This window comes from Setaria viridis, chromosome 8 (assembly GCF_005286985.2).
Source record: "Setaria viridis chromosome 8, Setaria_viridis_v4.0, whole genome shotgun sequence".
NCBI lineage: Eukaryota > Viridiplantae > Streptophyta > Magnoliopsida > Poales > Poaceae > Setaria > Setaria viridis.
The window spans coordinates 8,764,711-8,789,169 of NC_048270.2; the positions used below are offsets into that span (position 1 = coordinate 8,764,711).

The following is a 24,459-nucleotide window of genomic DNA, read 5'->3' on the forward strand; positions in this document are numbered from 1 at the left end:
TTTAATACGTTACTGTCTGTTTTCATTTTGTTTTGAACAAATGAAACATTGGAGGACTGCAAACAATGGCGTCTGCCTACTGCAAACCAAACGACTGCAACCGAAATCTTTCTAAAGAAGTGAACTAGATCATAAAGTGGACAACAGAATCCACTGAGAAAGCAGTTCGCCTCCCGGGATGCTGCGGACATCACAGGATTTTTGATTGGTTTAGGATGATTTTTAACTACTATTCCGTAGCTTTTATAGTATAGATACTGATGTTACAAACCAATTGGAATATCCCAGACCTCTCTTACGTTCGGTGGGGCACTAGCTGAAAAAGGATACAGTGCGTTGCTTTAAGTATGGCATTGCTGTGGTATATAGGTGTGCAACCACCATCTAGCCAAAACATGGATGCCTGGACCTGGCTACTGCTGAATTTATTTTGAATAGAAGTGTTCAAACAATAGCTTACGCAACATGCTTGTTCATTCAATTCTCGAAAACAAGAGCATAGGCTTCCAAAACAATTTCTTTTATGTGACGGATCCAATCCACCATAAATACCACCGGCTGCCAAACGGCGGTTCAAGCCAACAGAATTGCAATCATCTAAGAACTCAAAGTACATCTGTAGTATCTGACTAAGCACCCTCTGATTATAAAATAACTTTTGTTAAGTTTCCTGCAAGAAGTCCTTGAAGCCATTTCTGATTTTTCATTCGATGCAAAAGGTCAGGTCTAACGAAAAACAGCAGCAGTTCTTAGTTATCAGTGTGGAGAAATGACCACATGTAGAGAACTCGCCTTTAGTCCCGGTTGGTAGGGATCAAATCTCGTGAAAATCCATCCGGGATAAAGTAATCGAGATGAAAGGGGAGTCTTTAATCCCGGGTCATCCACCCGGGACTAAAGGCCTTAGTCCCGGTTGGTGTTACCAACAGGGACTAAAAAAATTCGAAAAAAATAAAAAAAAACGCGCACGCCGCCCGCCCGCCGCCCTGACGCCGCTCCGCCCCGACCTCCGCCCCAGCCCCGGCCTCCGCACCGCTCCACCGCTTCCAGCCCACGCCGCCGCTCGCCACTCCCTCCGCGCCCTCAATCTGCTCCGCCTACCGGCTCCGCTCCACTCGCGACTGCCACCGCCACCCGCTCCGCTCCGCCCGCGCGCCGCTGCCCGCCCTCACCCCGCTACTGCTCCTCACTGACAGTGAGGGGCAAGCAGAGGGGCAAGGGGAGGGGAGCAGAGGGGGAAGGGGCGGCCACCCGCGCCACCGGAGGGAGGAGGAGGAGGAAGGAGAGGAGGAGAGGAACAACTAGCTGCTAAGGACTTAGCGCGTGGAGAGAAAGGCGTGTGGAAGACAAGGCTAGTGGCGTGGAAGAGAAAGGACACTGGCGGGACGAGCGCCTTTTGTCCCGGTTGGAATTCCCAACCAGGACAAGAGGGGGCAGCGTCGGTGAGATATTTTGGAGCCGTTACAACCAGGACTAAAGGGGGGCTTTAGTCCCGCTTGGTATTTACAACCGAAACTAAATCTCTCCCCCCGTGGTAGCCTTCGGCGGCACATTTTTTACCCGGGACTAAAGCTACTTTTGTCACGGGTTAAATATTAACTGGGACAAAAGGGAGTGTATGGAAAGTAAGTTCTCTACTAGTGGACGATAATCATACAACAGTACACAGATTGAGAAAATCAATCAGCTTGGGCTCTAACTGTTCATTAACTTGACATGAAGCCAAATTGGAGATAATAAATGAAGGGGGCGCGTTGACCTCAAAATTCCATAAGATTAAACTGAAACTTTCTTAGATCGCGTGACGCGTGTGGTGCATAAAGAGAGGTGCATTGACCTGAAACCTTCTTATAAAGTTCCGCACTTACAGTGAAACATTGCTTGGCTATACTATACCATCAGCCTCTAACTATACGCCCTGTGCTTCTTACGACAGATAATTTAGATGTTTTGCGGAAGCATGAAATTTATGGGTTGTCTTGGACACGAGGTGACTGAACAGGTGAGTTCTTTCTGTCGACCAAGCTCAGCCTTTGGATCTGGATCAGATGGATCTCCCTTTCTACTAGCCTGTGTCTATCCTTCTTCCGTGATGGTGCACATCCCTCAGCTCCCCCGCCTGGTCTGGTCCTCATTTTCCCGATCGAACAGCCCACAACCAACATGCTGCCCACGGTGCCCGTTATCCTACCACCAATCGCTAGTCTGCTCGCTCCTCTCCCCACAACCACTAACCCTTCATCAGATGCAACTAACTGACTTTGAAATTGACGATTTCGGGCTCCTCTAAAATAGTTAGAAAGATAAATTTAGAGTTCTTTTACGGTACATGATATTACCTTATACTATTGTTCGGAAAGGACTCGTATATAAGGATCCGACGGTTAAGATTAATTATAAACTACTAAAACCTTAAATTGTAGTATATATAATATGTATGAGTAGTATGTGTAGTATAGAAGTATGATTGGAAATATGTAAAATGGTATTTTTGCGAGATCGATGGGCGCCGCGGCGTGCGGGCGGTGGCGGCAGCCAAGCACGACGGAGCAGAGGTTTCAGGATCATTCGAGGCTCGATGTCAGGGCCCGGCAGTGATTTCTGGACGGGCAAGGTCAAGGACAGGAGAATCGGGCAGCATTTTTTTTCACATCGGTGATGAGGTCGTCGAGGACGGGGAGCGCGGGGCCCTCGCGGAAGTCGATCTTGTGGGCGACCGGCGACGTGGGGCTTCTCGATGCAGGGCAGGCCGAGCTCGTAGTTCTCGCGGTTGATGTCCATGGCCAAGATCTGCCACTCCAAGTCGAACCTGAGAAGAAAAATCAGCATTCTTTTCCATCAGTGGACCGCTGCTGCTGCTACAATCCCAGAACAAGGAGGCAGATCTGGGAAGAAATAAAAGGAACGAATTTCAGATCTGACCAAGCTCGATTCGCATCGAACAAAGGCACACAGCGATAAAAAAAATCCCGAATAATATATATTGGGCTAACTACAATTTTACTCGTACCGAAAAAACAGCCTATACTCTATACTACCACCTGGTAGTATTGTGTACCATAAAAGAGGTCTAAATTATTGATTTTTTTATTAATAGTTCTGTTATATTTGCGTTTTTATCCCATGTAATAGGTCATTGCAGACGAGTGTGCAGTTATTACAACCAGTTGTTCATCGAGAGGAGCATGGATGGACAAACGTCTTGTTGAAGCAGCCATAACTGGTGAAGCTATAACCCGAGCGTGCTGCTTGGAACCACTCCGCAGGGGAGTACCTGCCTCCACATCTCCTCCATACATGGCCACGAAGAATTCTCCAAACAAGTCCTGGCGCTGAACTCGTCTCTCCTTGCCGCCGTCAACGCGGATGGCGAGACGCCGCTGCTCACCGCCGTGAGAAGCGGCCATGCTTCCTTGGCTTCTTTGTTGCTCACGTACTGCTGTGAACTGGGACTAAACGAGGCCATCCTGAAGCAAGATAAGTGCGGAAACAACGCGCTGCACCACTCCATTCGCTGCGGCAATACGAAACTCTTGCGTCGGACTTGATAGAAGCGGAGCCTCACCTGTCACTTGCTGTGAACAAATACAACGAGTCACCGATGTTCATTGCCGTGATGAGAAATTATGAAGACGTTTCCGGCAAACTGTTGCAAATTCCTTATTATGCTGATTCAGGAGCCGGTGGCTACAACGCTCTGCATGCTGCCGTGAGAAATGGCAATTCAGGTGACGTACAATACAGGGTACTAGAATTACTATCCTGGGATTTAATACTATATATCTACAAGTAACTTGTTGCCTTGTTCTAATGTTCTCCAATATCATCATACGAATCCACTACGATCACTCCATTGTTTGCTCCTTCATTTGCTTTCAGTTATGGCTAAAATGATTATGGAGGCACGTCCTCACCTAGCCAGGGAAGAAAACAGAAGAGGGAGTACTCCAGCGCGCCTGGCTGTACTTTGGGACAGGAAAGACGTGCTACGAGTATTTTTGGAACATGACGTGTCTTTAGTGTATTTAGTCTCCAAACAAGGTGCTCCTCTTCTGGTTTCTGCTGCATATCGAGGTCATGTCGGCGTTGCTGAAGAGCTTCTTAACAGTTGTCCAGAAACTCCCTATTGCGACACAAATGGTTGGACATGTCTTCATGAAGCTGTATTCCATGGTCAGACAGACTTCGTAGAGTTTGTTGTAGGGTCGCATAATCTTCGAAAACTCGTTCACATGCGGGATAATGATGGAAAAACTGCACTGCATCACGCAGTCCAGAAATGTAATCCCAAAATGGTTGCTGCTTTGGTGTTTCACAAAAACATGGATGTCACAACTCTGGACAACAACGATGAACCGGCAACCTGGGAATTGTCCGGTGCCGCTGATCATGCCAAGACTTTAAACTGGGTACGGATATGCTCTCTATAATTGTCCCACAATAACGCTTATCAACTACTCCCTTATATATATATATATATATATGACATTTCAAATATTTACATGTCTAAATATAATATTTCCTTAATTTTGACTGGAATATGTATGTTCATAAAGCATTGAAAAATATAATAGAATGGAACAATGATGTTTATGTGAAAAATCGGCATATTATTTTCGTGTACTTGTCAACACACTCAATATTCAAGGTTCTACAGCACTTCTATTTCCAAGGGACCAAATTTGTCTCTTGTAAATGTGAGCTGCATCTTGAAATAAATGTCCGTTGATATGCAATTGTTGTGGTCGTAACCTTTCTTTCAACCATGTAGAATGAAGTATGCATGCTCTTATGTTGAAAGCTGATCCAAACAACATAAGATCAATTTATAATCTTCATAAGGGAGTCAAGGAAAATGTAACGGATGCATCAAGGACAGATGTCAAGTCACTAACTCAAACATACACAGGCAACACTTCATTAATGGCAATCCTCATTGCCACAATTACATTTGCTGCTGCTTTCACATTGCCCGGAGGATATGGCAATGATGCTGGAAATGAGGGGCTTCCGATTATGGCAAAGAAGTTTGCATTTCAAGCATTCCTGATATCAGACACCTTAGCAATGTGCTCCTCACTTGTTGTTGCCTTCACATGCATCATAGCAAGGTGGGAAGATTTTGAGTTCTTGCTTTACTACAGATCTTTTACTAAGAAGCTTATGTGGTTTGCTTACATGGCAACTACCACAGCATTCGCAACTGGCCCCTCATCTCCTAGGTTGGCCATTGAAAATTTGTGTTGTATCAGTTTTATTGCCCGTTTCTACAAAGCTCCTTGGTGAATGGCCTACCCTGAAGCTCAGGTTCCGACTGGGTCGAACCTTCAAGTCTGAGCTCCTTACTATGGTTTGATCCGACGAACCTGTGTCATTGGTTGCAACTACTCCGTGTGTTCATTATGCTTCGAACAATAGTCTTTATATCTTGTATTGTTAGGCAGATGGTGTGATGATTGTAATTAGAATGCCATGTAAATAAGTCTCAAAATATGTAATTTGGACACGGCTTACATGTGAAGTTTGAGCTAACGAGAAATTGCTTAAATTCTCTTTTTATTTGGGTTAAAAAAAATAAATCCATTTTCTTGATCAGGAATACGTTCTTGATCCAGCATTTGTTTAAGTTAATAAATTAGGATGGCCCATCAATAGGATGGGTGCGGCAAAACATCATAAGGAAGAAATATATGAGAGGCTTCATCCCCACCCGCTTCCCTCCGTCGCGGCGCCGCCTGAGCGGGCCTCCGGAAGCCCATGCGGCTCGCCATGACGGTGGCGGCGCAGCCTTCTTTCCGCGCCTTGGGTGATTCACGGTGGACGCGGACGTCCCGGCCACTTGGGGTGCTCGCTGGCGCGGGCGGCCTTTGCCGCGGCACTGGCGGGTGGCCACGGATCCGGTGCTACCTTGGCTGGATTCCAGTGGCCGCGCACCTGGGACGAGCGGGCGAGGAGGTGATGGCGGCTGCAATGCGGCGGGCCAAGGCGGCGGTGCTCCGGAGCTGCGAGGGACGTGGCGGCCGCGACGGTTCGAGGCGCGGCAACGGCGATCGGAGTGGATCCGGAGCTCTCGATGGTGGATCCGTCGTTTGCAGCGGCAGCTGGGACTTCACCCGGTGTTGGTGTTCGTTGTCCTCTAGTGTGAAGAGAGATGGTTAACTTTGCTAACCCCACTCTTGAGCAGATGGCTCGACATTGGTATTCTACTTGTTTTACTAACCCCAGTGTTGAGACAATTGCTCATCTTTGGTCTCCTTTTCGTTGAGCAGGTTGGAGGCTTGGAGAACACGTGGCTCATTGACTCCGGTTGTTCTCAACACATGATCAGTGATCACAGATGGTTCTCCAGCCTCACCCCAGTGATGACCAGAGAGTACATCACTTTTGGGGATAAGAGTAGAGGAAAGGTATTGTCCGAAAGAGCTATCAAGGTGAGTGAGAATTTCATGCTCAAGTGAGTTGTTCTTGTTGATTCCCTTGGTTTCAATTTGCTTTCAATTTTGCAACTGCTTGATGATAGTTTTGAGGATTGCTTCAAGCAAGGAGCCTCACGGATTTTAGACTCTTGAGGTGATCTAGTGTGCATGATCATTCCCGAGGGTTATGTTTTTTGAGTTGACTTTTCTAAGTCATTTGGTCTCTCTCGGTGTCTAGTTGTCGGTTCTCCTTCTGAGCTTTGGAAGTGGCATAGGAGATTGGGACATTGAGTTTTGATTTGCTTTCCCGCTTGAGTGCTCTTGACCTTGTTTGAGGATTGCCCAAGCTCAAGTTTGAGAAAGATCTTGTTTGCGCTCCTTGTCGTCATGGCAAAATGGTTGCCGCTTCTCACCCACCTATGAACCAGGTGATGACCAAGCATCCAAGGGAGCTGTTCCACATGGGTACAGTTGGTCTAGCTCGCGTTTGCTTAGTTGGTGGGAAGTGGTATGTTCTTGTGGTTATTGACGATTTCTCGAGGTATTCATGGGTCTTTTCATGGAGTCTAAGGAGGAGGCATTTCCTTTTGCTCGAGATCTGATCTTGAGGTTGAAAATGGAGCGACCTAAAGATGTCATGAGAGCTATTTGCAGTGACAATGGCATAGAATTCAAGAACGCACATTTTAAAGCTTTTTGCAATGATCTTGGTCTTGAACACCAGTTTTCATCGTCGTATGTCCCTCCTCAAAATGGTGTTGTTGAATGGAAAAATCGGACTAGGACAATGCTCGATGAGCATAGGACTCCTAGAAAATATTGGGCCGAGGTCGTCAACACTGCTTGCTATGTTTCAAATCGAATCTTCTTACGAGCTTTCTTGAAGAAAATCTCTTATGAGCTGATGCATCGACAAACCCCCAAGGTAAGTCACCTGAGAGTGTTTGGCTGCAAGTGTTTCATTCTCAAGCAAGTTAATTTGGACAAATTTGAGTCTCGTTCTACAGATGGTATTTTTCTAGGTTATGCTTCTCATAGCCGTGCTTATCGTGTGCTAAACCTTGAGACTAACCGGATAGTGGAAACATGTGAAATTACCTTCAATGAAACTATGCCTTGCACAACTCCTATCTTTGAGGTTGCAGTTGAACATGAAATGGGGCAAAGCATCTTTGAGGAAGAGGAATAGCGTGTTGATGGTGGTGATGAAGATGATGATGAGATTGATCATGCACCAGCTGTTGCACCTGTACCTTCTACTTCAACTATGACAGTTGATGGTCCTACCCCTACTCCCACTACTACAAGCCATCAACAAGTACCACTACATGATCATGATGAATAAAGAAGATCAGAGTGATCCAGCTGCTATTGAGGGGGAGGTGACTTCAGAGCGCGAGACTTCACGGCACTTTCAGTGTCGTCATCCTCCATGACACATGATCGGTAACTTACATGAACACACCACTAGGCATAGCTCTAGGAAGATTTCACACTTTGCACATTCTCCTTTTGTTGCCTCTTTCGGACCTCGAGATATTAAGCATGCTTTATCTGATTCAACTGGATTAATGCCATGCATGAGGAGTTGGAGAATTTTGAGCGAAACATGGTTTGGATTTTAGTTGAACCACCACCAAATTGCCATCCCATAGGAACAAAATGGGTTTTCAAAAATAAACAAGATGAGGATGGGTTGGTTGTGAGAAACAAAGCGAGGTTGGTTGCCAAGGTTTTTGCCAAAAGGAGGGAATTGATTATGAGGAAACCTTTGCTCCTGTTGCTCGTTTGGAAGCGATTATAATCCTTCTAGCCTTCTCTGTGGCAAAAGGTTTTAAGCTCTTCCAAATGGATATCAAAAGTGCCTTTCTAAATGGTTTTATTGAGAAAGTTTATGTGACACAAACCCCTAGTTTTGAAAATCCCAAATATCCTGATCGTGTTTTCAAAATCCAGAAAGCTCTTTATGGCCTAAAACAAGCACCCAGAGCGTAGTATGGTAGATTGAAATCTTTTTTCTTAGGAATGGATTTGAAATGGGGTCAGTGGATAAAACACTCTTTCTCATCAGGCAAGGCAATGACTTGTTGATCATTCAGATATACGTGGATGATATTATCTTTGGTGGTTCTTCTCATACTTTGGTTGCCAAGTTTGCAGATGATATGAGCAGGGAGTTTGAGATGTCGATGATGGGTGAGTTGACCTTCTTCCTCGAGCTACAAATCAAACAAAGCAAGGATGTGACCTTTGTGCATTAAGGCAAGTACACGAAGGATGTGCTGAGTAAGTTCGACATGGCTGACGCCAAGCCATTGTCAACTCCCATGGCAGCGACGACGGTTTTGGATGCGGACGAAGACGAAGAATCGGTGGACCAGAAGGAGTATCGGAGCATGATCGGCTCTCTCATGTACCAAACAGCGACGAGGCCGGATATACACTTCGCCATGTGTTTGCGCGCTTGTTTTCAAGCTTCACCAAGAACATCTCATCGCCAAGTAGTGAAGAGAACAATGAGGTACCTTCGTTTCATGCCTGAGTTTGATTTGTGGTACTCTGCCTCCTCCACACTCACACTACGTGGTTATTTCGATGCGGATTTCGCTGGGTGTTGGTTGGATCACAAGTCCACTTCTGGTACCTGTCAGTTTCTTGGTTCTTCCTTAGTTTCTTGGTCTTCCCGCAAATAGTCCAGTGTTGCTCAGTCTAGCACCAAAGCCGAGTACGTTGCTGCTGCTAGCTGCTACCCCCAGCTGTTCTGGATGATATCCACTTTGAGAGACTTCGGTTTGAGTTTTTCTCGTGTACCTCTCCTGTGTGACAGTACGAGTGCAATTAGTGTAGCCAAGAACCCAGTCCTCCACTCAAAAACCAAACACATAGATGTGCATTACCATTTTCTGAGAGATCACGTTGAGAAAGGAGATATTGACCTTGGCCACGTTGCTACCCAAAACCAACTAGCCGATATCTTCAGCAAACCCTTGGATCAAGCAACATTTGCTCGTTTGCGGGGGGAGCTTGGTGTGTGTTTTCCTTTCTAAGTTGGGTTTTGGAGGTTCTCTTGTATTATACTTATATCATGCTTGTGTATATACCATGGTAGGCTAGCCACCTTTTCATGTTAGCATATGTGATTCTTATGTATATCCTGTCATGCTAGCTTTGTAATATATCATGGTGGATGATCCACATGAACATCATGTCATGCTTTACCTTAGACTTCACATTGGGTATGGCATGTTGTTCATTTGGTATCATTTTAGCTTATTTCCTCAGCATCTGTATCATGTTCCATTTGTATCATATTGCACTAGATGAGCTTCTCCTATATACCCTGTGTACTCTCTTATACTACTTGTGAGATAGTGCTTTGGTTGGTGATTTTGTTGCAATCTGCAGATTATGCTCTTGATGATATTGTCATATAAACATGTTGACATAACTGCTTTTGAATAAATTGCTAATTCTGAACTATGATGTTGAAATGCTTATCACCCATGAGTAGTTGATTGGTTATACATTGCTCTTGCTTGAATGCTGGTTCCATATTTAGCTTATGCTTGGAATTCATATTCTTCTCAATTGGATCAAAGATCTAGGTATCATTGCAAATGTTTAGCTCATGATGCACCCAAGGGGTAGCATGGCTTCTTTGTGCCGCAAAGGCACTTCATGTAACTTGTTTAATGTGAATGATGAAAAATGATGCTAAGAAAATTTCAGTAATTCACTAAAGTCTTTGTGCTTAATACTGATATTCTTGTTTGCTTAGTTGTTACAAGATGTCTACCAAAAGAAGTAAGCACTTGGTTTCAACAAGTTTTCACATGACTTGTGATGCATATGTGGGTGTTTGCAATGATGTCTTGTTGAGAATGTATCTTCCTTGTATGACCTTTGATAGCCTAGTTTATTCCTGCTTGAGTGATTCATGGCTAGGTGCTTGCTCATGTGGTGATACTTTTACAAACTGCTAAAACTTGATACATGCTTTGTTTTTTTGCTTATATCATAATATCCTCTTGATGGTGATGCAATTGCTCTTTATGATCTACCTGCTTATGCATTATCTCACTTGTAGCCTTTGTGAGTGCTTTGTGGTATATTTGAAAATCTTGGTAGATTATGCACCCCATGGCATGCATTTTGTGCTCTCATGCTATATTTTCAACAAGGGGGAGAGATTCACACAAACTCATTTTGGGGAGAAGATGGTTGCATTTTCTTTTGTGCATGCATTTTAGTGTGGCATATTTCCAGGGGGGAGTGCTTGTGCTCAGGGGGAGCTTGTAAGCTTTATGTGCTCTTGTGCTCGTTTGCCAGTCGTGTTGAGCTTTTACCTCTTCTTGAAGAGTTGCCGTTTGGTTTGAAATTTTGATCTTCACATGATTGGTGTTGAGCCATTTTTGCCTCTTTTTGAGGGATCATGTGTTTTTATCTCAGTTGTGTCGAGTCGTTTCCCTTGTCTTAGGGGACTGAGACTTCTCATTTCGAGTGATCTTGTGTTTGCCTTTTTCTCTTGGCTTTTTTATCACTTGATTGAGCTTTCCTTTCCTTTCTCTTTCTTTTCTTCTTTTCAGCTATGAATTTTGTGTTGGGTGTTGTCAATGCACTCATCAAGCGGGAGATTGAGGACCAATGGTGGTCACCCTTGGATGATGAGTGATTGACAACATTATGTGGAATGATGTTGATCTTGGCTTGTGATGTGCATGTATAGGATGCAACATGGCGGCTGATGGCGTACGGTGAAGGTCAAGCGACAGGTTCATGCCGATGGACCAAGGGCGGTGAAGGGTGAACACAAGTAGGCTTGGACCGAGGGACCTGAGGAGTCCGGGCAGAGTCATGGGCGATCCATATGGTGCACGAAAGAGCAAGGAACATGACGGGATGGAGACGGCCTCGGTCAAGTCAAGCGGGACGGAGGCGTCAAAGGCTTGGCGGAGACCGGACACGCATCGATATCGAGGAGGTCACGTGGCGGCCAAGTGGAGATGGACGGTTTGGGTGGTTTGGGCCTCAAAACCACCGTGCATGCAGGTTTCCTAGTTTGGGCCTCAAAACCGGGGGCAAGTCCGGTGCGGCCGGAGTTTCGAGAAGGAGGGCACGTGACGCCATCATGAAGCTTGCGTTAAGGCGAAGCGAAGTTGTGAAGGCGGCATGTCCATCTGATGAGTCTACAAATATCTGGATAGATTTACCCCTGAGAGGGTATGTATTCTGGTTGCAGTTGTAGGGGTATTTTAGTATTTAGACATGAACCTTATATGCAATAGGATGGATGGTTGAGGGTTCGTCTCCGTAGTTTCTTGTTTTCCCCTTTCAACAGGCTAGACAGTGCTTCATGGTAGAAAGAGAGAGAAGTGACTGCTTTTCTTTCAATCTTCATAAGGGTGGGAGGATGAGGGTGGCTTACTAACCTTGTATCAAGATCTTGACTTATTTGCTTAATCCATGACCTGGTTGATTCGTCAAGTCTGACCTCTCCCATCTTGTTCGTGGACATTTCTCTTTTACTCTATTTTCGGATGATTTTCTGAGGTTTTTTCGTTCATCGGATTTGAGTGCTTTTTGAGGCAGTTCTTTTTGGGGGATTATGTGCTAGTTCATCCATGAGTTTTCCTATGATATTTCCCTAGCATTTCCCTTGCTTAAATCTCACGAATTTGGTTTTTCCTCAAAATTAGTTCCTCTCCTAGGGTTCGTCGTTTTCCTTCAAATTGAAGTTGTTTCTCGAATCTTTTGGAGTGCAGCTGCTTGGATCTTTGTTTCCCTAACAAGAAAAGCTTGCGGTTTAAATCTCTTCTGAATCAGCTTCTTGTTTCAGTAGTCCGATGGTGTTTTTGTGTTTTCTGTTCTTTGACTTGGACAGGTAACGCCCGAGAAGCTGGGAGTTCTCACCATCAGGTAACGCCCGAGATACTTGTTTATTTCAGTTTTGCAGTACGCTAATGATAGCTTGCACTGTCGGCCAGCTTTTGATCTAATCCTGATTGAACTTCTGTCTCTAGAAATGTCCCTTTTGTAATTAGCTTAGTTTAAATTATTTTCTTGTGTTTGATCCTTTCAGTTGAGTAGCAGTAGCTTGTTGAAGAAGTCCTTTTCGTAGGGGTGAGTGTGCATGCGCGTACGTGATCGTCTGTATCTGTACTGTGTGATTCGTAAAAAGAAAAAAATCCACCTACTAATTACTAATTAAGCAGATAGTCTATCTTATTCAAACTCCTTATTATGGTCACGCGCTCCATTAAACGCAAGCTTCTTTTGAAGCGCTATGATGTCAGCTGCCTCATGTTCCTTCTTCTTATCATCATCATGTACAGCATTTATCAACATTTGTTGACATTCATCAATATTTTTTAAAAAAATCTAGATTAATTTACCAACATTTCTTGATGTTAGCCACATTTTTATATGTACTAATATTTTTCTTTAACATGTTTACACTCGCAAACATTATTGCTCAACAATTTTTTACACACACTATTTTTTTATTCACCAATAATTTTTTAACATTCGCCACTTTTTTACATAATAAATATTGAGACAGTTCATCTAAAATGTTGAGATAGTTGGTTAGACCGTTGGGAGTAATTTATTTGGCTACTGCTGGGTTATGTGTAATTATCCATCTATCTTTCCAATAGATAGGAAATCCCATTGGAGTACTCGATGCAGGAGAGAGAGAGCGGGCGCCTCAATGGGCTGCGGCCTTCGGGAGTGCGGCTCGTGCCCAGCTGCTGATGCTGCCTCCGGCTGGGGAAAAAAAGGCCATCTTTCTAATGGGCCGGGCTCTGCTCCGCCTTAGTACAGTAGATGATTGATGATGACATGAAGAAACGTGGATTCAGACAGAACCATGCTAATAATGTAAAATGGAACAGGATCGTTTTCTTTGTCAGGGCCTCCCTGCTATGCTAGCATATGAAACTGGCAACCTGCTGACGGCAGGTTCATGCTAACGTAGACTGGATCATGTGGGAATCATCTTTAATTCTTTTGTGGAAGGTGTTAACTCAGCGGTCTTAATTTCCTGTGGTTTATTTATCAGTTGGCATTCGCGAAGGAACAACATCTAAGCAGCGGGCCTAATCTAAATGGCCTGTAGCCCTGTAGTGAATACGCATGCGAACAGTGTTCATCTGATGATGCTTTCGACATGTAGGATTTGCTGTTAGTTTATTGAGGGAAAAAAAATCGATGCCTTAAGATTGTCCTCTTTCTCTTGTGGAGTGTGAGCTCTCAGTGACCTGAATGTTCTGAGGTTCATCAGATGGCACTCATGAAGGGGAAGAAAATACATTTATGCCTTGGCCAGTACATGGACCACATCTCAATGGTGTGTAGTAGTGACTGCATGCGTGAACAGGCAGCAGTCGTGCAGAACCATTTGGAAACAGATACACAGACAGGGTGGAGACCGGCAGATTTGCAGCGCCAGGGACAGGAGGTATCTCACACAGTAATCCTGAACGGATATGTCACGAGCAGTGAGCCTACCGGTGCCTGCCCTGCATGTCCTCTCTGTCAGAATGCCGCTTGATATTTGCCCGGTGTAAACGAAACCAAAGGATAACAGTTTGCACGAGTATTCTGTAGGTTCCGTGGGAAAACAGGGATGAATAAATGTTGAATTACTTCACAAAAGAAAAAAAAGAATAAAAAAAGAATAAATGTTGCGCGTACTGATAAGTTGCACCCAAAGCCACGATTGTAACTTTATTGGTTCAAGTTAACTGAAACTTGTCTGCTTCCCCTTCAAAATTATGAAGGAGATGCATATGGTGAACAGAGAAAGGAAAGGCACCGGAAATGATCAACAAACAGTTTCCCTTAACCAAAAGATATACTTTTTTATTCACAAAAAAAGATATACTTTTTTTGCGAAAGAGATACATGTCATAATGATGTCACAATGATCCATCTATTAAGCAGAGGATCCATCTTATTCAAACTCCTTATTACAGTCATGCGCTCCATTAAACACGACGGCCATCCCTTGTAATTACACCATGACCTGGCAGGGGAAATGTTAAAAAGACGAGCGTTAGATACAAGGATCAATCTGTGAGTTTTACCAGCACGTCGGATTGGTACATGAGGAGGATGCTCAGGCGCAGGCGTCTTGAAGCGCTAAGATGGCATCTTTCTCATGTTCCTTCTTCTCGGCATCGGTGAGCAGATCCACGATGCACTGCATGTCGTCGTCCGGCACCGTGTGCACCGCCGCGCAGCAGGAGCTATGCGTGGCGGGGCGCTCGTTGGAATGGCCATGCTTCTTGGTGTAGTGTCCACAGTCTTTCAGGATGTGTTTCTTATCATTTTCATCACATCTTAGCCTTTTTTTACCACCAATCACCGGGTGCGGAGAAACCACTGCACACACAACAAGCAGGAGGAGGATTGCTACTGTCTGGGGCTGCATCTTTGTTCTACTGGCAGGTGGTGAAGGCGAACAACTTATGAGTGAGTGAGGGTCTATATCAAGAACTCCACTGTATCTGATCTTATATAGAGGGAGGGAACTTAATGCATGGGAGGCTAAAAGAATCCTTGATCAGATATAGTGCAGGATGGATACTCCTGTATTTGGGGCATATATGTTGTCATTTATGGTAACAGATTTTTTTATAAGATTTAACAGGTTATTAACTGTACTTATTACATCAAAGATATTTATCTTCCATATCAGAGAATCATGAACGGTAATGCTAAGAGCAGGACATCCGGAATCTTAAAAAAATCGGACACTCCGATATATGTTGCAATAGTTAAATATCGATGTTGCAACTATTATTTCTACATGTTTCACAATGAATGATGCATGAAACATAATGTTTATGTTGCGGCAGAAATTTTCTATCCCAGAGTCGAACAACATAGTTATTTTTACACATTATTTTTCATGTTGCAAACAGTGACAGCTAATGTTGCATCAGGTAATTTTTAATGTTTCGTCAGAACGGTCCGATGGAAAATTTTCCATCGGACATCCGGACGCTAGCAGCGCCGAATCCTGAAAGATATCCATTTTTCGTTGCTTGGAATCCTTGCTCGTCATTTATTCTGTGGGTGGAGCCAAAATGTGTTCACATTTATTACTTCAGCAGTTCTAACAGATTTGGATTAGCAAGCGTGGATACTGGATAATTAATTAGAGACGCTGGTAATTGGTAAAGCCAATCTCAAATGTTCCACTTTTAGATGGTATGTAACTCTTGGAAACAAGAAAACGAAAAAAGCCATTTGGGCTAGCTAAATTGGCAATGGGAGATGCACATTGCGCTCAGATTAATTTGGTTCATCTTCTGCAGGAGTTTTACGAATTGCCAGTGTTGTAGTGTACTAGTGTTGCATGCTAAGTCAGATTGTTTGAATAAAATTGCAACTCCTTCCATCATGTGGTATCAACTGGAGTGTGAGATAAAAGGTTAATCGTCCCAACAAAATGCGTTAGAATGGTGGGGGCAAACTACAGTAACATTTAGTTTTACCTTAAATAAAGCCTAAAGAGTTTTGATAGGGTTAAACCCTCTAAAGGGTTCCGACCTTTAGGACTTTTGCTCATACTCTTGTTTAAAACTTTCCCTTTTAGCCTAGCCTGCGTATTTGGCTCCTGTTGTTCTTTTCTAGAACAATTGATTTTTTTTCTCAATATCCAAGCCTAAACATAATTAGATTTGAATTAATTACAACACCTTGATATCGATACAACCTAATTCTATGGATTTCTACAGCTAATCTTCCACATTATAGAACATGGAGACGTGCAGGAGTTCCAGGATTCGGGATTCTCAGAAGGCCGAAAAGAGACCGGCCCAAGAGGCCTAGGCCGATAGGCCCAGCTCTGATCCCCCCACCAGCTGAGCCTAGAAAAATTCGAGATGCAGAACTATAATAATTACAGCCAAATTCATAATGGTTTCATCCGCAAAAGGTTTAGAATCAGATGGATTGATTGTTAGAAGGATCAAAAAGGTGAAGAGCAAAGGAGATGGAAATTGACAGAGAGAAGAGACACGACAACGGGAGGCCATGTTACGATCAAGCCAACCCATTTCATCAAAAAAATAGAACGCGCCAGAAACAAAATTCAAAGCCATCAAACTTGCTCAAAGAGTCAGAGTGGTCCTTCAGAACCATGTTTCACATCGAGCGATCAAGGCACACACAAGAAATATACTTACTATCTCTTCGTTTATGTTTATGAAGCCAGGACAGATGGCCAGTCCATTATAAACGAGTCGTTAGTCAAAACTAGCAGCATGGCGCCATAAGACTAGCGGTGTACAACATCGAAAACTCAGGATTACTTGCCCAGGGCTTATATCATTTTTCATCGAAGATTATAATCCCAGTAAAACACTCGAAACATGCTTCGACAAGAAAGCGCACACACCATTTCCCAAAATTATATACTCTCCGAAAGAGCGCCTCCAGGAGAGCCAACTCAAGATGATCTCTCAGGGTGCTATCGTTTTCAGATGTCCCCAAGCAGAAACACGGTGACGGCACTTGAGACGGTGCACTGACCTTGTTACTTGCTTTTTGTTGGCATCAACAGATGAGGTTCGAACGGCAGCCTGCCTGCCTTCAAGTTTGAGTCATGAATTGTGGGATGTGATGCTCCAAGATGGCCAAGAGCTCTCTGCTTTGGCTACCACTATCCATTTGCCGGCCCTCGAGCCTGCTTGCAGCCTCCACAAGCTGACCTCTAAGCCTTTGCGGCAGAAGTCGCCCACTGGAATTGATGCATTCCTTATAGAGTGGCAGGTAGGCCATGGCAATCACCAGCTCAATCGGGAGGTCTCTTAGGCAGATTGGTGATTCACCCCTTTCCATTATCCTCATGAAGTTAACAAATTGCTGTTGCGCGGATTCAAATCCTGCAGAAAAAGCTGCCTCGCTCCAGTGCTCGTTCATGAAAGACCTAAGCTTTGCATCCACAGCCTCATCAGCAGATTTTGCGATACTGTCTGCTACAGCATATGTGGCAGCTGGGTCATTGAGGAAGTCCGAGCGGAGAAGAAAATCCACACCATGCAGGGAACCTGTGGTCCTCTCACCAGCAGCCTTGATGATTTCAATGCTGAGGGGGGCAAGAACATGTTGTGGAACGAGAGGCAGAAGATAAGCAGCCACTGCAATCTGGCTACTGGAGGTGGCAGCAGTGAGGGCTAAGCAAAGCTCCATTTCTCGACAACCGTGGTTGACAAACCATTCCACAACTTGGAGGCATCCACGTTCAGCAGCCCGCATTAAAGGGCCAAGAAAGCCAACAGCATTACCTTCTTCAACCAAGCATCCCATGGTTTCAATCTTCCCATAGTGCGCGGCAAAGCCAAGGGCTAGATCCACATCAATGTCCAAGCTGTTCCTTTGAGCAATCTGAACAGAGAAACAAACAATTAAATGCATTCAAATGCTTCCAAGTTCCAACTGCCATTGGTTGAATATATATTTGCACTAAGCCAATAAGCACAGGATAAAAATGAAGACATCATAATGAGCAGAGATGACTTCTAAATTAAGACGTCCAAACTTTTAGTGCTTACACAAGAAAGGAAAGGAAGAAATCGTCTAGAGTACATGCATTAGTATCTTAATTTGGCCTGATATGAGAGAAACGGATAATTCACTTCTATGTTAATTGTACATCACCTAAATGGTTGTTTAGCCCGTTTAAACTGAGTTTAAACACTACACACTAACTAGCCATTTCTGTTTAATCGGCCGTTTAGCCCATGTAAATGACCGTTTAGCCCGATATTAGCTAAACAATAGGTGGCTGACTGTTTACCATTTAGCGTTTAGGTAGCATGACTCTAATTTGTTTGAGACCATCTCACCGGGCAATGGCACTTCGTCATGAAATTTCAGATGTTCTCTGAGGTAAGCATAAGACCCTGCACCTGAATTGCTAATGTGATTACCAGTATATTATGCGTCACCAAGAATATGGATCATGTCAGTCCTTAGTTAGCATCCTACCAGCTATTCCTGTATTCCATAACTCTACAGATTTTCGAACAGGTTTGGAAGGTTCATAATTTAGAATAGATCATGCATGAACACAGGAGCAGGTTATATGATATGTGATTCAGTCATGTTTGTAACTGTCCAAAAGAAGTTTCAGCCAATATTAAAGGAAAGAAAAGATCTGAATTACTAGCATAGAGGATATAACATATGTTGCAAAGAAGTTTTTTTTAACTGTGACCTGGTGACAATGGGGACCATTGTGTGGTGTAAGCAATTAAAACCATTTATTAGGCTGCATCGATACTGTGTGTTCAGTAGAGATTAAGCTTACTGCCTCTGGTAGCAAATGTAATTCATTTAAAACATGGACATGGTCGCTCATATGAGACTTGTACAAGTGATGTCCATAAAACTATGTTATTTCAAATCAAGAGAAGTATATCCTATCCAAACACAACTTACAATCAAAGGGAGTAATAAAGTTGTTATTGTGAAATTCCTTTCAATTGATGACAAATATCAATTTTAGGCTCTCAATATGTATAATTAACTATATATTGATGGTAAAAATTTCAAAATTCTGACCAAAATATCTTAAAACAGCTTACATTTGCAATTGGAGGGAGTATCAAACTAAACTGTATAGTATTCTTTCATTATTACCTGAAGTAAGATCCGCACAAGTTCAGTGCTTCCATAGCGTGCAGCTTCAAGAAAGCATTGGTTCACATTGTCTGCACCACCCTCTACCAACAACTCTAAAAGCCCTTGTATTGCAGCTGCCGATATTCCTGATGCCCATCCTTGGTCAAAGGTGGTTGAGAAGAGTGTAAGAGGGAAGCATGCAGCATCAAATGCCTCTGTGAAATCCTTCCCAGTAAGTTCATTATCAGCAAGATCCAGAAATGTCTTGAAAGCAGACAACTGAAGTTGAACCTCGATGACAGTGTCATGGTTTCCTTTGCCCTTATTCTCTCGCACACGTGAATGTAGCCCAATGCACTTTAGAGCCCATTCTGTAAACTTGTGCACCTTTGCACTTGCTTCTGCCTTCAATACCTCATCACCTTGGGATTCTTGAAGTCGTTCATGCAATCTGAAACACAGAACAAGTATTCACAGTTGCCCAAACAAGTTAGGTGTAAATTCAAGTGGAATCATTAAATTCAACAAGTCTCCTTAATTCTAAAGGACAATATTCTTGTGAACATGTAACCGTTGAAAGCATTTCAGACAAACTTACTTTTGCCCCATGAAGCTAACAGCATCAGCAAGGCTAGTCGACCGTCCCCTGCATGCTGATACACATGACGCGAGGAATGATGTCCGTAGCGCAGCACGTGTGAAATCCTTCGCGCCCTCGGACACAATCCTCCTGATCAACCCCACAACAGCATGCAGCTCATCCCTGTCACTCAAGAACCAAATCGCATCCACTGTCACGCAAAGCACATCGTTGAGCCCCTGCGCGTCAGCCTTCCCTACCAGCCCCTCAGCACTCTCCCAGTCATGCGAGCTCACCGCGTGCTGGAACAACCGGCAAAGCTCAACCCGATCTTGCCTCGAGAGCTTCCTCTCCTGCTGCCTCCCATTCTCTTTGTCCCCATTCCCAAGCTCCAGGTCCATCTCCTCCCCAAAGTCGGAGCTCACCGATCTGGACTTCTTGCCCACACAACCCTTGGAGTTCTTGGAATCCTTGGGTGGCAAGGGGCTCTCCTTGGAGCTGCCATTGTTGGCATCATCAACCGTGTCGCCGCCCTCAGCAACGGCTGGCTCATCCACGACCACCTCTGACGATGCCAGCGGCTCCTCCCGCCTCGGATTCTTGCTCTGAACCCCGGGTTCTTGTTCTTCCCTCCTCGGATTCTTGCTCCGAACCTCCTTGCCCTTGGATCCAATCTTCTTAAAAAAAAGGAGGCACCCATTAGGCTTCCAAATGAAAATTATTGGGAAACTGACGAAAATGGAAATAACTCGAATCTCAAGAATCGAATCGCTACTCACCTGCGAATTCTTCTTCTTCTCCACTTCCATCTCCTACCCCCGATCCAACCCTGAGGAAATTCCTCCAAAAAATCACGCAAACGGATCGAGGAAACCGAATCCACGGAGCCAGTAAATGAGCACGAAACAGATCGAACCCACCTCAGGGAACACCAGGAGGATTCAGCACTGCTCGGGGGAACCCCGAATGGACACCAAATCTGTCTCGGCGTGAATCAAGAACAAGCCAAGAATCCCCCAGCAACAGCAGACACCTGCAAGAACAGATCGAAATCAAACGAATTAGCGCGGCGGAGGAATTGGATTCCATACGGGCAACAAACAGGGAAGAACTAAATAGAAAACAAGACGCGCGGATTCGTAATCATACCAGAAACCGATACACCAAGATCCTTTTTTTTTGTTCTTTTTCCTAGATGAATTAGAGGAGAAGCATAGGAGAGAGAAAAGAGGAGTGGTGTGGGGATGATGGTAGCAGGGTGATAGGACGAATTGACGAGCTGATATCGAAAGGAGGTGGAGGAGGAGCCACCGCCCGCCTGCCTGCCTGCCTCGCTCGAGCCCCTGAGACTCCGGAGCTGCCCTCTCTCTCTCTCTCTCTCTCTTTCTCTCTCTCCTCGAGGGGGGAGGAGGAAGAAGAAATACGCTCTCTCTCCCCTCTCACTGTCGCGCTCGCGCACACACCACCACCACCACTCTCGCTCGTTCGCTCTCTCTCTCTCTCCCCCCACTTTTCTTTCAGCTTTTTTTAGGGGTGTTGGATTCGGCTGCTCTTCAATTTTTTCCTGTGTGACAGTGCAGGCCCGGTTTTAACTTTTTAAAACACACGGAAAAGTGGAGCACTTTCTATATAAGTTGAAAGAGGTGAAAACCTTATTTTGCTTAGGGGGTGTTTGTTCTTTAGTTACTCCTAAAATTCCTATCTATTTAAATACTAATTAGGAGTATTAAATATAGATTAATTATAAAACTAATTGCACATATGGAGATTAATTTGCGAGATGAATTTATTAAGCCTAATTGGTTCATGATTTGACAATGTGATACTACAGTAAATATGTGCTAATGATGGATTAATTAGGCTTAATAGATTTGTCTCGTGAATTAGCCTTCATCTGTGTAATTAGTTTTATAATTAGCTCATGTTTAATCCTTCTAATTAGCCTCCGAATATTTGATGTAACATGAATTTTAATCCGGATTAAAGATCCAACCCTAAATTACAGAAATGAGTGTATACATAACACTCCATGGATTTTCAGGGTCTAGTAGGAATGCATCTTTTACTAGCATTTGGACATCTTGAATGATGTTACTTTGGGTGTGGCAGTGAACAAAATACTCTTGTTTAGTGGGTCCAGCATGCTTAGATGCGTCCATTTCAAAGGTGGCTCAGCATTAATTTTGTTTTCAGTGAGTTTAACCTCACATGGCTTTGCATCAATCAATGCTGATCTCCATAAAAATGCATATTTTTAATCAAGTTCGGCCATTCCAAGGTACCTAGGTTGTCTGAGGAGTTGCTAACTGGTTGCTTATTCCATTTCATTCGCATCGAGAATGTCCTTGTTGTTATTTGTTTTGTTAGTTTCTACCAACTGCATCGTGTGGTTATTTCAGTGTTACTTTAATAAATTGCCTAATACCACTAAAAAAAAGTATATTATATGTAGTTTGATGTGCTAACATTATGTTTGTTTAGCTTAACATTTTGTCAAACTTCGTTGATGTTTAGTGTCACATCCGCGGATCCGCATCCACGGCTACAAGAATCAATAACAGCGGATAAAAAAAGTTTATTTAGCCTTTTTTTTCTTCTTATTCTTAGTTGCCAATGTTACCGCAACAAAAAGGCTAAATGCATTTTTGGTTGTTTTTGTTCAAATCCATGTATTAAAACATGGAGGGAAACTTTGGTCACACTTATTTTAGAGGAGGAGCATCTCTTCTTCCTTTTTGCTGGAAGTTTGAATAATTTACTTTTTCCCACGATTCGAATTTTTTATTTACACCCGTAAAATATAAGGTCCCCTAGTGCAGTTGTTGTTAATTATTAAGCTTGTACTTAAGAACGCCATCTATCGCAATCCTAGGTTTCATATACAAAGCAATTGGCCGACGTTTTCCCCATTTGGCCGATGCCTCAATTTGTGGTATGTTTTCTATCCATGCCCCCACTCCCAAAATCAAAAAGATAAAATCAAAGTTGGAGCAGAGAAAATTAAATAATTGCGTTTTTTTTTTGTACTCGTACCAACCTATGAGCAGTTTTTTTTCCAAGGAAATTAAAGGAGGCATCTAATCATCAAATCTCATGTTCCTTCACTTTAATATCGTGGCTTAATATACGAATCTCATAAAGTATTTGTCACCGATAGCATCGAATGGCATATTAACATGGTGTGGTGACCAGGTGATACGATGTGTCCATCGATTTGTTTTGGCTTGGGGGGGGGGGGGGTACAGGCAGTGATGGGTTTGGAATATAAGCAAAAAAAAAGAAGAAAAGCCAGGGAAAAATAAAGAAAAAAATAAAGAAAATGTGGAAATGGGAGGGAGGAGGTGTTTTCATGCCTTTATTTCGCTCTCATTGGGCTCGAGAAAGCGAGAGTCGCATCCCATCACAGGCGGGCACCAAACACACGTCCCTCTCCCATGTGGGGCCCCTCCTTTGTTTTAGGTTCCCCCCGGGGGGGCCCACCACAATAATTAGGCTGCCCCTCTTTCAGAGCCTGCCATCGTCTGCACCCGAGCTGCGGTGGCGCGAATCCTGTGGTCGAAATCGAAGAAAGGTGCAAGTAAAGCAAAAAATTTTGGGGGCGGGAAGTTTCAACAACTTACATCATGCAGGTGTTACAGAATTGGATACATCACCTTCTCGTTCAGGAATGGATGTTTACAAGTGTCAGTTCAGTTTGTGACATCCGCCTAATTGGACTGCAATATATATCTCTATATATTAAAGTTGTTACTATTCCTCGTCGCGCCAAAAGTTGATATCTGAAGGGATGCATGGTCCCTTGAAAGCAATTGTTACTTATGTGGTGTAATATCAATAGCCCAACAAAAAAAGATCTCTAATTTTCACTGAAGCTTCGATAATACCTTATAAGAACATTTTTTTTCGTTTATAATTTTTCGTGTACTGAACCTAAATGTTCCGAATATACCAACAAGAAAGATGACAGTCTAATTCAAAGTCTGGACTATAGGAAATTATTTTGTGAATAACCTAGTATCGCAAAAAATAATTAATATACAATCCTTGTTTTATCCTTTTGTGCGCGCAGTCCATTCCAAATATAAGTAACAAACATGATTTAGGTTTCGAATACCCTAAAATATCTCTTAGAAATCCATGCGCCAATACAGTTATTTCCTTTTCCAAAAATCCCTCGGTTTCATTGTCAATACAGTTGGTTTTTGTCCTCTGCAGAAATACTCCACACACATATATATTCTGTTTCCGTTTTTCGTAAATGCTTTGCTCCACTCTAAAAAGGTTGCAGCAAGTTGGCAGGGCAACACGGGGGAAAACTGAAAAGTGAGTGAGAGAGAGAGAGACCACGGAGTTGGGCAGCCTCACACGGGCGGCACGGAGGATTCCAGTTTTTGGTCTGCGCCACGGATCAGCAAAAACAAATTAACAAAAATTGCAAGGCCCAGAAGACAAATTCTTCAATTATTTACTGATGCCTACCCTGCAACCCACAGACTCCCAACTCCGATTCTCTGCGCTTGCTTTCGTGGGGCCTGCCTGGTGCCTGCCTGCCGGTGTCGCTCGATGCCAAGGCATATTTTAAAGCGACCCTGACAGTTGCTCAGGCAGAACACTCAATGCTAAAAAAAAAACAATCTTTTTAACAGGTTTTGGGGAGAAACAGAAATAGAATCCAATTCCAGGTGCAGTACGCAGGCACGCACATAGAATACAAATGCAGCAAAAAGCAGATAAAACGATCTGCGTGGCTATATACGCAGAATAAACTATCCTGCCTTGTTGATTGGACGACGAATTGTTAGTTGCTGGACGAGATACCTCATGCTT

The 24,459-nt window shown here is 43.7% G+C and overlaps 1 protein-coding gene, 1 long non-coding RNA gene and 1 pseudogene across 3 annotated transcripts; 2 read left to right on the forward strand and 1 right to left on the reverse strand.

Moving 5' to 3' along the window:
* Nucleotides 1–1,903: 1,903 nt before the first annotated feature.
* Nucleotides 1,904–5,356, forward strand: LOC117834186 (protein ACCELERATED CELL DEATH 6-like; annotated as a pseudogene).
* A 5,718-nt stretch (nt 5,357–11,074) lies between these two features.
* On the forward strand, nt 11,075–13,440 carry LOC117866378 (uncharacterized). Its single transcript, XR_004642862.2, has 2 exons — nt 11,075–12,332; nt 13,073–13,440. It is a non-coding gene; the product is annotated as an uncharacterized lncRNA (long non-coding RNA).
* A 3,163-nt stretch (nt 13,441–16,603) lies between these two features.
* Nucleotides 16,604–21,122, reverse strand: LOC117867060 (ankyrin repeat protein SKIP35). 2 transcript variants are annotated; one of them, XM_034751386.2, is made up of 6 exons: nt 20,782–21,122; nt 20,553–20,665; nt 20,412–20,461; nt 19,651–20,309; nt 19,071–19,503; nt 16,604–17,813 (listed from the first exon to the last, which is right to left on the reverse strand). In XM_034751386.2, exons 3-6 carry the CDS (start codon nt 20,439–20,441, stop codon nt 17,019–17,021), a joined length of 1,917 nt encoding a protein of 638 aa, XP_034607277.1. In that variant the 5' UTR covers nt 20,442–20,461; nt 20,553–20,665; nt 20,782–21,122; the 3' UTR covers nt 16,604–17,018. The 2 variants fall into 2 exon arrangements, with proteins under 2 accessions (XP_034607277.1, XP_034607278.1); XM_034751387.2 differs by having other exon boundaries at nt 19,651–20,306; nt 20,782–21,121.
* Nucleotides 21,123–24,459: the final 3,337 nt, after the last annotated feature.